The 14,290-nt window shown below is 46.1% G+C and overlaps 1 protein-coding gene across 2 annotated transcripts in view; it reads right to left on the minus strand.

The window, feature by feature from the left end:
* The window catches only part of samd12 (sterile alpha motif domain containing 12), a 210,340-nt gene extending 196,269 nt beyond the window's left edge, over window positions 1-14,071 (minus strand). The window contains exons 1-2 of one of the 2 annotated variants that reach the window (XM_038809781.1): window positions 13,876-14,063; window positions 11,670-11,797 (exon numbers count right to left, since the gene is read on the minus strand). In XM_038809781.1, coding sequence (XP_038665709.1) covers window positions 11,670-11,709 — 40 coding nt within the window. In that variant the 5' untranslated portion in view covers window positions 11,710-11,797; window positions 13,876-14,063. Of the gene's footprint in view, window positions 1-11,669; window positions 11,798-13,875 lie in introns of both variants that reach the window. The other variant, XM_038809780.1, reaches the window with a different exon arrangement.
* Window positions 14,072-14,290: the final 219 nt, after the last annotated feature.

Here is a 14,290-nt window from a genome sequence, read left to right on the forward strand (position 1 = left end):
ATCAGTTGTGGAGAATTGGATTCCGCATCTTTGCTTTCTTGGTGCTCGTCTTCTCGCGAGTGGTGCGAATGATCTGATGTTGCATCGGTGCAGGTGACATCAATCAGTTGTGGAGAATTGGATTCCGCATCTTTGCTTTCTTGGTGCTCGTCTTCCGGAGTCAAAGTCTTCTCGATTACATTTGACGCGGTGTCTGTGGACTCTCGGCGCTCCTCTTCTGGAGTCCAAATCTGCATGATTTCAGTTGACGTGGTTTCTCTAGACTCTTGGTGCTCCGCTTCTGGAGTTAAAATCTTCATGATTTATGTTGATGTTATCTCACTGGACTCCAGGTGCTCCTCTTCTGGAGTCAAAATCTGCATGGTTTCTTTTTGTTTGATGTCTCTGGACTCCAGGTGCTCCTCTTCTGGAGTCAGAATCTGCATGGTTTCTTTTGGCGTTGTCTCTCTGGGCTCCAGGTGCTCCTCTTCTGGAGTCAAAATCTGCATGTTTTCTTTCGGCATCGTCTCTCTGGACTGTTGGGTGGCCCGACTCTGTGCTTCTGTACAGACAAGCTGAGAACTGTCAGTCTCACTGTGATCCTGTACGTCGAGTGCGAGCACCTTGTCACTGTTTTCGCTCTGTGCTTCGGTACAGACAAGCTGAGAACTGTCAGTCTCACTGTGATCCTGTACGTCGAGTGCGAGCACCTTGTCACTGTTTTCGCTCTGTGCTTCGGTACAGACAAGCTGAGAACTGTCAGTCTCAGTGTGATCCTGTACGTTGAGTGTGATCACCTTGTCACTGTCTTCGCATGCAGTGGGCAGAGGTGCATTGTCTTCTTCTTGTTCCTGTGAGCGTGTTGGACTTTCATAGTCCGCTCTTTCTTCTTGTTCCTGTGAGCGTGTTGGTAGACTTTCATAGTCTGCTTGCGGTTGCTCAGGTACAGCGGGTTTACCTTCATGGTCTTGTTCATGCTTGGTGTCCGCCCGGGAGTGTTTGCTTGCATCCCTGTTGGCGTCTTTCATCACTCGCACTGTGGAGCCTGTCATCGCTCGCTCCGTGGAGTCTTCCTGTGCTCTCTGTGTGGCGTCGTCTTCGTCTTGGGTATTGCTGTCATCTAATGTATCGACGAGCTGCCATGGCACCATGGTGTTGGATTCATCCACCATGAGTAGATTCGTGTTGAGCTTTGCAACGGTGTCGCTGATGCTGTGATCAGCATGTCCAAATAACTCCTCCATGTCTGAGTAGTATTCTTTGAAAGCCATTTCATCTTGGTTGGCTTCTTCTACCACGAGTTGATTCGTGTTGAACTTTGCGACCGTGTCGCTGATGCTGTGATAAGCATATCCGACTGACTCAGCTGTGTCTGAGTAGTATTCTCCGAAAACCAAATCATCCTGGTTGGATTCTTCTACCACGAGTTGATTCGTGTTGAACTTTGCGACCGTGTCGCTGATGCTGTGATAAGCATATCCGACTGACTCAGCCATGTCTGAGTAGTATTCTTTGAAAACCAAATCATCTTGGTTGGATTCATCTACCACGAGTTGGTTCGTGTTGTGCTTTGCGACCGTGTCGCTGATGCTGTGATAAGCATATCCGACTGACCCAGTCAGGTCTGAGAGGTAATCGTCGAAAAACAAATCATCTTTTGTTGTTTCGGAATTCTTTTTGTGCGCTTCACTGTGTGTGGTGAAGGCAGCTTTTTCCAAGGTTTTGTGCAAGTTGTTTTTCACTGTTGGTTTAAGTTCAGGCGTTTTTCTGTGTTCTGAGGCAAGAAAATTTGGTTTTACCACTTTAAGTGTCTTGTTTTCAATTTTCGGGCATTTCCCTTTTAAGTGGGCGTGGTCAGGATTCTCAGACGTCATGACGTCACGCGTAGGAACGACTTGCACATGCGCAAATCGGCTTTCTTTCCTTGTGCGGTTCGGTGTCCATTGCGCATGCGCGACTTGCGCATGCGCATGACGGTCCGCGACGAAGACTTTTTTTGACTGCGCATGCGCGGCTTGCGCATGCGCATAACGATCGGCGCCGCGATCTTTTGTAAACTGCGCATGCGCGACTTCCGGTTCCGGCGCATGCGCGACTTCCGGTTCCGGCGCATGCGCAGACCCGATTTGTAGTTCTTTGCTTACCAGAGACTGCAAAATGTGCTCCGACGCCATTTTATCGCGGATTTCAGCATTTTTTCTTTCTAAAAGTTGTAAGTTACCTTTTCTTTCCGATCTGGACTGGATTTCAGCGTTTTGGCTTTGTGAAAAATTCATGTTATTTCTTCTTTTTGATCTGTACTGTGCATTCGCGATTTCCTGATCTTTTTGTGATTTTTTAAGTCTTGCATCACTCAGTCTCTGTGCAGGTTGGACTGTGAGCATGCCTTGCTGTTCAAATTTCTCACAGTACTCTTCAAATTTGTTTAGTAACGTTTGTAAGCTGTTCCTGTCTTCACCTTTTGAGTGTTTAAATCCATTATACACTTTCCTATTGACAGGCCCTTCGATGAGAATTGCTATTTTAATTTTGTCTGAGGCTTCTGCAACATCATTAGCTATGAGATAAAAATCGAACATTTGTTTAAACCTTTTCCAGACATTTCTTACATTATCAGTCGTGTCCAGCTGAGGTGGGTATCCATGCCACATCCTCGAATTAGCGATGTCTTCCCCAGTCAAATGTCCAGTAGGAGATTTCCATGCCATTTTGTGCTTTCTGTATCTGCATCTGAGTTGTCCTGTCGTAAGCGTCCTGAAATCACTGCTGGTACCATGTGTTGTTCCTCGTGTCTTAATAAAACTCGTAGTCTCAAGTGTGGAGAAGATGCTTTATTGTGAGTTCGTTCAGTTTCCAGAGCTCGACCTAGAACTACCTTCCAGTGCTAACTACCAGCTTTGCTTGCTGTGTGTCCTGCTTACCAGCCCCCCTGCTGTGAAGAGTGTGTCCTCACTTCCTGTCCTGATCTATTTATATGGCTCTCCCGTGCTCCCTCTAGTGGTCGCTCAGTTGTGTTGCATCTGGTTAACTTGTGATCACCACAGGGAGGTCGTGTCTCACTAACTTGATAGAGTTTTGAGGAGGTCACAAAGATAATTGATGCAGGTAGGGCAGTGGATGTTGTCTATATGGATTTCAGTAAAGCCTTTGACAAGGTCCCTCATGGCAGACTGGTACAAAAGGTGAAGTCACACGAGGCAGAGGTGAGCTGGCAAGATGGTTACAGACCTGGCTAGGAGATAGAAAGCAAGAGTAGCAATGGAAGGGTGCTTTTCTGATTGGAAGGCTGTGACTAGTGGTGTTCCGCAGGGATCAGTGCTGGGACCTTTGCTGTTCGTAGTATATATAAATGATTTGGAGGAAAATGTAACTGGTCTGATTAGTAAATTTGCAGACGACACAAAGGTTGGTGGAATTGCGGATAGCGATGAGGACTGTCAGAGGATACAGCAGGATTTAGATCATCTGGAGACTTGGGCGGAGAGATGGTAGATGGAGTTTAATCCGGACAAATGTGAGGTAATTCATTTTGGAAGGTCTAATACAGGTAGGGAATATACAGTGAATGGTAGAACCTTCAAGAATATTGACAGTCAGAGAGATCTAGGTGTACAGATCTAGGTGTACAGGTGGAGAAGGTAGTCAAGAAGGCATACTTGCCTTCATTGGCCGGGGCATTGAGTATAAAAATTAGCAAGTCATGTTGCAGCTGTATAGAACCTTAAGTTAGGCCACACTTGGAGCACAGTATTCAATTCTGGTTGCACACTATCAGAAGGATGTGGAGGCTTTAGAGAGGGTGCAGAAGAGATTCACCAGGATGCTGCCTGGTATGGAGGGCATTAGCTATGGGGAGCGGTTGAATAAACTCGGTTTGTTCTCATTGGAACAACGGAGATTGAGGGGCGACCTGATAGAGGTCTACAAAATTATGGGGGGCATAGACAGGGTGGATAGTCAGACTTTTTCCCAGGGTAGAGGGGTCAACTACTAGGGGGCATAGGTTGAAGGTGCGAGGGGCAAGGTTTAGAGATGTACAAGGCAATTTGTTTTTGCACAACAGGGTAGTGGGTGCCTGGAACACGCTGCCGGAGGAGGTGGTGGAAGCAGGTACGATAGTGACGTTCAAGGGGCATCTTGACAAATACATGAATAGGATGGGAATAGAGGGATAAGGACCCCGGAGGTGTAGAAGATTTTAGTTTAGACGGGCAGCATGGTCTTGGAGGGCCGAAGGGCCTGTTCCTGTGCTGTACTTTTCTTTGTTCTTTGACAATAAGCAATTATTATCATTGTATTGTTTGATTACTAAATCATCCCTATGAGCATGTTAAATTAACGCAGAATCAGGAAGGAATTATAATGACGAGATACAGTCCAGAATTTAGTGAACTGCCGATAGTGACTCCAAATTATGGTCTTTCATACAGTTCACAAAAGTTATTTGCAGATATCACCCTCAAGTGTAGTAAAATGAAGCTGGGCATATTGCATTCCAATAGCCTTCAACTGCTTTCTTACTTCGGGTATAGTCATATATCCTCCTATGGGTGTTTATAGTAACATATTTTTGGGACCCCGGGTCCAGCACCAGCTGCGGATATGCGTGGCTCATACCAAGTTTCATGACCGTCTTGCCCCTCCTACTAGCATAAAAGGTCCTCGATGCGTTGGACCAGGTAATGGTCAAGGCGGGACACTCTGTTCATGGTCATTTAGTAGTCGCTGCAGAATTGTACAGATCCATCAGACTTCAATACCTGGACCACTGATGTGGCCCAATCCACAAGGCGGATGATGCCCAATTTCTTTAATTGGTCCAGCTCGCGGTCGACCTTGGGGGATAGTGCTTACAGTATTGGGTAAGCGCGAAAATACCTGGGCTGAGCGTTCGCATCCACGTGGCCATCGCCCCATTTATGGTACAGAGGCCTTCGGAAAAGACCGTTTGAAACTTGGCCATTTGCCCTTCCGGTCCATGGGGGTACATCTGACATATCCATTGCCAGTCCAATTATCGGCAGCGTAGCTAATCACGTCCAACAAGCTGGGTCGTTGCCAACGACCGACGGCGGAAACTGCTGTCCCGTGTTAAGTTCCATCTTGGTAGGGTGGCCTAACCTGGATAGGCGCGGTCCTGGGGCCCGGCAGAGTGCTTAGTCTCGAAGCTTAGTCTCAGGTGGTCCTTCTCTGGGTCATCCATATAGGGTGTCCAGCCACTCGGGGAGGGAGGTGTCCTGGCCACAGTGTCCCACCCGATTTTGATGGCTGCCTTCCTGGAACACTGGGTCAGGGGAGACTCTGCGGTCACTCCCGGGGGGCATTACAGCAATGGTCACAGGACCTGCGGTGATTTCCACTCTGTGACGATCCTGGCAGATCATTTCTGGTTACGCCGGCGGTGCTGCCAAAGACCGATGTTGAGGCCAGTCAGGCCCCGGAGCTCTTGGGAGTCCGCGCTCAGCACTCTCGAGAAAGCAAGATATCCACAGCTCTCTATAGGGTCAAGGGAGACTCCATCAACAATTTGTTGCATCTGCCGGTCTCGTTCCACAGCCGAAACGGTCCCTTAGGGACTCGGCCAGGACAGCCCCAAATTCGCAGCGGGCAGTGAGTCTCCGCAGCACACCAAAACTCCACATTGGATTGAGTCGGGGTCTGCGGAGCCATATGAAAACTACCTCTGGACCATGATTGGGGGGTGTTGATTTGACCAGGTCAACCAGCATTGCAATGGCAGCATGTCCAGCCTGTCCGGGTAGATGAAGTTTTTGATTAATGCAGAGGTTGGATCGCTGACTGTGGTCAGCATTGTGATGGACTGCCATTTGTTGTTCACGATGGTGTTCGTCCAAACAAACGTATCCATTCAACATATTGGATCCAATCATCAGTGTCGGTGTTAAACGGTTCTAGCTTATTGATGAGCGCTATTGCGCTGCTCAGGGAAGACGTCTCTCCAAGCCCAGATGAAACTGGCTGGTGGGAGAAAGGTCCTGAGGCTGCAGAAGCTCCACTTTATCCTCATCGCCAGTGTTAAGACCCAAGGCAAGGACACCACACGAGGCCAGATAGGCAGGATACAATTTGGTTTGTTTACTACTTACAGTACAACAATTACTCTACTCCTCTCCCCACAGGGTCACCCTCCTTGACCAATTCCCAGGTCAGGGTTTATATTCTTTGGGGGTTCCTCCAATTAGGGGGAAGCTTCATCTACTTCCGCCCCCCCCCCCCCTCCCCGCAGTCAACTAGAGAGTGCGTACTCAAAGGTGTAGGAGGGGAACCTTATACAATGTAGGGTTTGGTCCAGTACGGGGTCGTAACGCACACACATAATTAATTTACAACAGAATCAAATTATATTGCTCTCCATTGACTTCTTGTTAAGGTTTCAATTGCCATATACTTGCTTCTCAGGCAAATTCCGGAGAATGGAAACTACAATTGTATTAGACTTCATTTATTATAGGTAAATATCCCCTTAATAAAGCATACATTGTTAATAATTTGTACAATAGCCCATTAAAAAAAATCGAGCTCTGTCAACTGACGGTTCAGTTCATTTGTATAGAAGTGTTTCACAACATGGGAATAGATGAACAAAATGTTCAACTTAGAACTTAATTTGGCAACAAAAAAAAAAAATCCAAATGCATAGTAGCAACTTAATGGACATTGTTAATTCTAATGAGGAACCTCTCGGGCTGTACATTTTTTTATCTCGGTTTATTTTGGGGGATAAATTGGAGATGGTGGCACAGTGGTAATAAGAACACAAGAACTCAGAACAGGAGTAGGCCATCTGGCCCTTCGAGCCTGCTCCGCCAATCAATGAAATCATGGCTGATCTTTTCTGGAGTCAGCTCCACTTTCCCGCCCGAACACTATCTCGATAGATAGAACAGTACAGCACAGAACAGGCCCTTCTGCCCTCGATGTTGTGCCGAGCAATGATCACCCTACTCAAACCCACGTATCCACCCTATACCCATAACCCAACAACCTCCCCCTTAACCTTACATTTTAGGACACTACGGGCAATTTAGCATGACCGATTCACCTAACCCGCACATCTTTGGACTGTGGGAGGAAACCGGAGCACCCGGAGGAAACCCACGCACACACGGGGAGGACGTGCAGACTCCGCACAGGCAATGACCCAGCCGGGAATCGAACCTGGTATCCTGGAGCTGTGAAGCATTTATGCTAACCACCATGCTACCGTGCTGCCCTATCTTGAAAACATTTAATGAAGAAGCATCATCAACTGCTCTACTGGGCAAGGAATTCCTTAGATTCACAACCCTTTAGGTGAAGCAGTTCCTCCTAAACTCAGTCCTAAATCTGCTTCCCCATATTTTGAGGCTATGCCCCCTAATTCTGTTTTCACCCGCTTGTGGAAACAACCTGCCCACATCTATCCTGTCTATTCCCTCCATTATTTTATATGGTTCTATAAGATCCCCCCACATCCTTCTAAAGTCCAACGAGTACAGTCCCAGTCTACTCAACCTCTCCGCGTAATCTAACCCCTTCAGGTCTGGGATTAACCTCGTGAATCTCCTCTGCACACGTAATGCCACTGGACTAGTAAATCCAGGGGCCAGACTAATGCTCTAGGAACACGGATTCAAAGCTCACCATGGCAGCTCATTAAATTAATTAGTAATAATCTTTTTGTCACACGTAGGCTTACATTAACACATAGGCAATGAAGTTACTGTGAAAATCCCCTAGTCGCCACATTCCGGCAACTGTTTGGGTACACAGAGGGAGAATTCAGAATGTCCAATTCACCTAACAGCACGTCTTTTGGGACTTGTGGGAGGAAACCGGAGCACCTGGAAGAATCCCACACAGACTCAGGGAGACGTGCAGACTCCGCATGGACAGTGAGCCAAGCCGGGAATCGAAGCTGGGGCGTTGTGAAGCAACAGTGCTACCCACTGTGCTAACATGCTGCCCAATACAATCTGTAATTAAAATCCAATCTCAGTAAAATTATCATAAAAACATTGTTGACTGTCATGAGAAAAACCCACCTGGCTCACTAATGTTCTTTGAGGAAGGAAATCTGTCCTTACCTGGTCTGGCCTACATGCATATCCAGATTCCACAGGAATATGGTTGAATCTTAACTCCATTTAACGTGGCCAAGCAAGTCACACAGTTCAAGAGCATTTAAGGATGGCTGCAAGAACTGGACTTGCTCGCAAAACCCACACATTATGAAAGATTTGAAAAAGCATTTCAAGTAAAGACAAAGCTACGTGGAGGTGCTAATGGGAAGAGATGGGGCTATGCTGCTTCTCCCAAAAATAATGAGTCACATAAGCGCATTGCAATTGCAAGTCCTCACAGTTAAGAATGGAACTAGAGCCCAGTTTTTGAAACTCTTGGTTTTGTTAAACTGCAACCAAACTCTCCTGGTTCACTAACAGCAGCTAGAAACTTTTTAAAAACAGATATTTTCAATCTTAGGCTCATTTATGTAGCCATCCTTACTGCTGTAACGTTCTTCATTTCATGTCATTATGCCCTCTGCTCTTCTGACTCTGGCTGTCTTTTACGTTGCTTTCAAACACTCAAACATCTTGGTTCCATATTCTGGAATGTCCTCCTTAAATTAATTTCCAACAACTTGCGTTCATACATCACTTTTAGTAAAACAAGCTCAAAGTCTCCTTTTCAATTGTTGAATATTTCCTCTGGTGGTCAATTAATTCTTGGAAAAATATCCAAGAGGCTGCTCTATTCCTTCATCATCTTCTTGCAAGAGTACAGCACCTACGCCCACATCACTCGCATCGACAGCCACCTTGAATGCTTTAGTGTAATTTGGGGTGGTCAATACAGGAGCAGTGGTTAACACAGCCTTCAGGCAGTCAAATGGCTGTTAACACACTGCTGTCCACTGAAATTTGCTACGCTTCTTCAGCAAGTCCGTCAATGGAGCAACCATGCTGCTAAAATTCGGTATAAATTTTCGGTAAAAAACACTCATGCCAAGAAGTCGCATTCCCTATTGAGTATTGGAAACTCCCCAATAACTTTCCACTGGTCGTGGTGTCTAGGGCAAGGGGACATAATTTTGAACTGAGAGCCAGGTCAGATAACACATCTTCACCCCAAAACATGGTCAGAACTCCATCCCACATAAGCAGATGTTAGTTCAAATCAGGGATTGATGTGCATTTACTAGCAGTGCTTATGGAGCTAAAAGCAAGGGCATGAAGTTAAGATTCAAGTCAGCCATGATTTCACTGAATGATAGAACAGGCTCAGTGGGTTGAATGGTCTGCTCTTGTGCTCTAAAATAATTCTCAAATGTTCGCGGCTTCCCCTAACACTACTCAGTATTCTTTAGATTTCGAATGAAAGTTGCTGTTGTGCCAAGCCTCATTTTTTTATTTTTTTATTTATTTTTTTAAATTTAGATTAGCCAATTATTTTTTCCAATTAAGGGGCAATTTAGCGTGGCCAATCCACCTACTCTGCACATTTTTGGGTTGTGGGGGCAAAACCCACGCAGACACGGGGAGAACATGCAAACTCCACACGGACAGTGACCCAGAGCCGGGATCGAACCTGGGACCTCAGCGCCGTGAGGCGGTTGTGCTAACCACTAGGCCACCGTGCTGCCCTGTGCCAAGCCTCATTATGAATAGGACTGAAAAGTTATATTACCAATAATTTACTACTCTAGAACCAAGAACAATTCACTTTCAGAACACCCTAAAAGCTATATAACCAATCACATTTTGTAGCTAATTAATGAAGGGATCACTAAAGGGAGTCACAAATTCATATCCTGTTCCAATTACAGACACACAAATCCAAATTAGAGAAAAAGTAGCTGACAGTAAATTTTGAATTATGAGACAAATTAGTAAATTAGCACTCGGTACATCAATTATAATTATGAGGCAAATTAGTAAATTAGCACTCGGTATATCAATTATTATGGAGCTGCAAACAGCAAAGCAAATATAATGCTGAATTAGTCACACAAATCACTATTAAGCTGTAGTTCTCTGATCAAACCAAACAGTGTACAGATTTGGACAATGAGATAGATGCTCAAATCCCAAGTATAGCGCAGAAATATTCCTGGTGTCAGATTGAGTTATCAGAAAGCACTGGAGGAACTTGGACATTTCAGCAATGGAGAGATGCCAAGAAATCAGGACAGGACAAACAAGACAGCAAACAATGCAGAAAGTGGCAACTCAAACTTTATATGAAATTGAAACTAGAGGAAATGAAATGTAATGATGTCAAATGGCTTTACAGAAAGTGATTAATACTTAAAAACAGATTTATGAACAGATCATAGAGGTAAAAACTATTTACAATATTAGCTACGATTGGGACTTGTAGCTTTAAAAAATATGAATTTGCAAGGTGTGTTGAATGGCCTTCCTCATTCCTATCGATTTACTAACTTCCTCCATGAATCGTTTCCTTGACTTCAAAGCAAGAAGATTTTGCAATGGAAATTCCAAGCCACAAGTATTGCAAGAATAAGATAAATTACATTGGACAACTTAAAAGTTAAACTACATTTCTTGAAGAAACACTTTGTCAAATGGTTGATCACAGTACGGCCAATTACTTATTCATATCAAGAAGCTAAGGTCGCTCTCCTGAATGTTCTGACTAATATGTTAGCAACTTGAAAATATAGATCGGATGGAAGTGCTCATATATGTCTGCAAAGGTTGCGCATCCCTCAGCACATACACATCCACCCCAATGTACTGAACTGGAAAATACTTGCCAGCAGATATTTGCTACCAACAAAATGTTGTTTTCATTCAAGTTTTTGTGCCTTGCAAGCTTAGTGGTTCTATTTTAATACTGGCAAGCTCTCCCAATCAATATGTTGAAAGCCACATATTTTCACAGTACACGCTCAATTTTCTAGGCTTAACAATGACAGATCGTTCAATACATTCTAAGAAGGTCACTGTTTGGCAAAATTGTTCACCATAAATTTCACCTATTTCCTTAGAGCAAACAAAAACGCATGAATTTAGAAAAGGAATGATTGAAAATGCTGAGAGTTGCACAGCCTCATTAAAAAATTTATCCAGTCTATGCTATTTGACAACAGCAACTTAAATGCAGAAAAAGGTGTCAAGATTTTAAAAATACATAAAAGGGGCTCTATCAAGATCTTCTTCATCTTTTCCCCTGCTCACTCCAAAGACTGATTCTAAATTTTAGTCTTACTGTCACTCAAAAATCACAGGTCAATTTTAAAAATCTACTATATTAGTTTTCTATTTTACATATCAGAGCAAGATTTCCATGTCTAATTTGAATGGACCATGAGACAAGTAGAGTTAGTTACTTCAGACATCAGTTTTACAAGAAATTCTGATCCGTTGGTTAATAAAAACGTTGTTTTTACATAGCAGCTTGCACATTTCAGAGATGTCCCAAATTGCATAAAACAATTCTTGGCTCACCCTAATGACTCGTGAAGGTGTCTCTTCATCAACAAGGATAAAGTCAGTCATGTGATGGAATATTCACTGCTTGTGACAACACTCATGAAACTAAATACCACCCAGAACAGAGCCATTCACTCAAACTGCACACTGATGGCAATATCCACCCTCTCCACTTGTACCCTGTGACGACAATGTATCCTTCCTGCAGGATGTCGCGCAGTGACTCACCAAGGTTATTCCAGCAGTGCCCTCCCCTGTGATCACTCATCACCAAGAACAGCAGGAGGAATGCTGGAGGTGATACTGTCCCTGAAAGTCACACTATCCAGATGTCGATAAATCTCACTTTCTCATGCCTGTAAATAAACAATTATAGGAGCATGACAGAACTTCAGTGGTTTAAGGGGATGGATCACTGATACCTTTTAAAACTCTATTCCTTTAGATGCTGCTTTGTCACAACACCAACTGCAAAGAACAAGTGAAATGGAGTGACTTACATAATAGACTAATAAACAAGATATCACAAAAACAAGACAGATGGACAGTTCGTCTGCCTTGAGATAACAGGTGAGAGGAATGTTGGCCGGAACACCTTATTCTTTAAACTGTGACTTAGGAACTTTATCACCATTTCAACATACCTGCCTCTACTTGTCTCATGCTCCATTCAAATTAGACATGTGATGTTTCTCCTGGCGAGCGGAGCTCGTTGGCAAGGAAGAGATCAGGCACCTTTTAAAAATAGCACCTCAATCTCTAGGTCCCCCTGCTTAGCCTCAGGACCCTCCCCCAATGGCCCAACACATCAATAAGGGGGTCATCAAGCCCACCTCTTAAGGGCAGGCCATTTCTGGACCTGATCCCTGGCACAGGCATATCGCCTGGGCACCTTAGCACTGACAGGGTAGCAGTAGCAGAGTTCCAGGGTGGCAGGCTAGCAGTGCCAGAGTGTCTGGGTAGCATCAGGGGTAGCAGAGTTCCATCCTGCCCAGAACATGACCATTCAGAGGCCCCCAATCATCTGGGAGACCCCCCACTCCCTCCACGGGCTGGTACACCTGATCCACATTTATGGAAACTAGTGCTAAACAGCACCCACTCAGGGTTCCGAGGTGAAGCTGTTAGGTCCTGATCATTGCGTAGATCCGACATAGACATATTGAAGCAAGACTGAGGTGAAGTCGTTTGGTCCCAGATGCTGAGTGGATCTGGCTGCTCACTTGACTATGCAAATCTGGGTCTTGACCTCAATGGGCGGGATTGAGATTGTGATGCCACAAAGTCTCACGAGACGTGTCGAGGCCAGTAAATCTCGCGAGAGGTCTTGTCGCGAGATTTCATCGGCCTCATCACGCCCCAAGCCGGGCTCAGCAAGGCCGATAGATCACGCCCAAAGCGTCAGATGATCTGCAGTGAAATCATGGGCAGGATTCTCCCATTCGGCGGCAGAGTGTCCACGCCTCCGGAAACGCCATCACGTTTCACGATGGCGTGAACAGGCCACTGTGATTACCGATTCTGGCCCCTAAGGGGAGCCAGCATGGCGCTGGAGCGGTTCACGCCTCTCCAGCTTCCCTCCAGGTGCGAACCGTGCGCCGCGGGATCCACACATGGGCAGTCGTCTCCCTCAACACGCAGGCCCCGACACAACATGGTGCGGGAGTTCAGAGGCCAGCGCGGACGAAAATAGGCCCAGGGAGCGAGAGGCCAACCCGCCAATCAGTGGGCCCCGATCGCGGGCCAGGCCCCATCGGAGGCACCCCCGGGGTCGGAGTCCCCCTCTCATCCCCCACCGAGGCCCCACCCCGATCTTGCGCGCAGTGTTCCCGCCGTCTGCAACCATGTTTGGACGACGCCAATGGGACTCTGCCTTTTTAGAGCGGCCGCTCGGTGGAGAACTGCATGCCAGCATCAGGGCGGCATCACCTGGTTGCGGGGATTCTCCGGCCCAGCCATGGGCTGGGAGAATCCCACCCCTGGCTGCGTTCCTGGGGAGAAACACATCAGTTTTCAGTCAGAACCTGCCACTTTGCCATGTTTTCGGAAAATTTCACCAGATAGTAACTCTGCCCTAAGCGAACTACCTGGGCTGAAGCGAACTACCTGGGCTGAAGCGAACTACCTGGGCTGAAGCGAACTACCTGGGCTGAACTCACACCTTACCAACGGAGAGTTTACCAACATTGCAGTAAATGTTTCCAACAGCTGGTCTGGCTCTTCAAACCAGAAGCAATGAATCTATGGCATTTGCTCTGCCCTTCAGGCAGAGAATATTAAAGCTCACGCTCCCAAAACACGCATTAAACGTGCCATTAAATAGGAATGAAAAAAATAGCCGAGCAGCGAGCTCCCGTCTGTCAGCTGGCTCAACAGCTGGAGTTGTCTGTTCCTGTTTCATCCAGAAGGAAGTCAGTTCAGAAACAAACCTTACCTTCCACAGCCATTATGTCAGCGACCCTTTAATCCGAGCATTACCCATTTGGTGTCACTAAAGTAACATTGTGTTGTGCTGGGGAACTCTCCGAGAGACAGTTCTCGGCAGCTGCTCTCAACACACTCCCTTCAACACATCTGATCCAATCTGACCCGCACACAGCAACACTGCGCATGTGCCCCTGGAGCCTGGGACTTGCAGTTCCCCCCCCTCCCAGCACCAATTCCCATCCACTGGGAGGCAGTGAGTGAGTGGAGCAGCAGAGTGTGCATCTCACTCAGTACAATACAAACAACCCCACCCCATTCACAAGCCACCCCCGGGGAGTCGCAAAGCCCTCCCAGCAACAATACACTGGCTCTTATGCGATTATGGAGATGAACTCTAATTCCCAATGTGCTTTGAAATGTGA

The sequence above is a fragment of the Scyliorhinus canicula genome, chromosome 10 (assembly GCF_902713615.1).
Source record: "Scyliorhinus canicula chromosome 10, sScyCan1.1, whole genome shotgun sequence".
NCBI classification, from domain to species: Eukaryota; Metazoa; Chordata; class Chondrichthyes; order Carcharhiniformes; family Scyliorhinidae; genus Scyliorhinus; species Scyliorhinus canicula.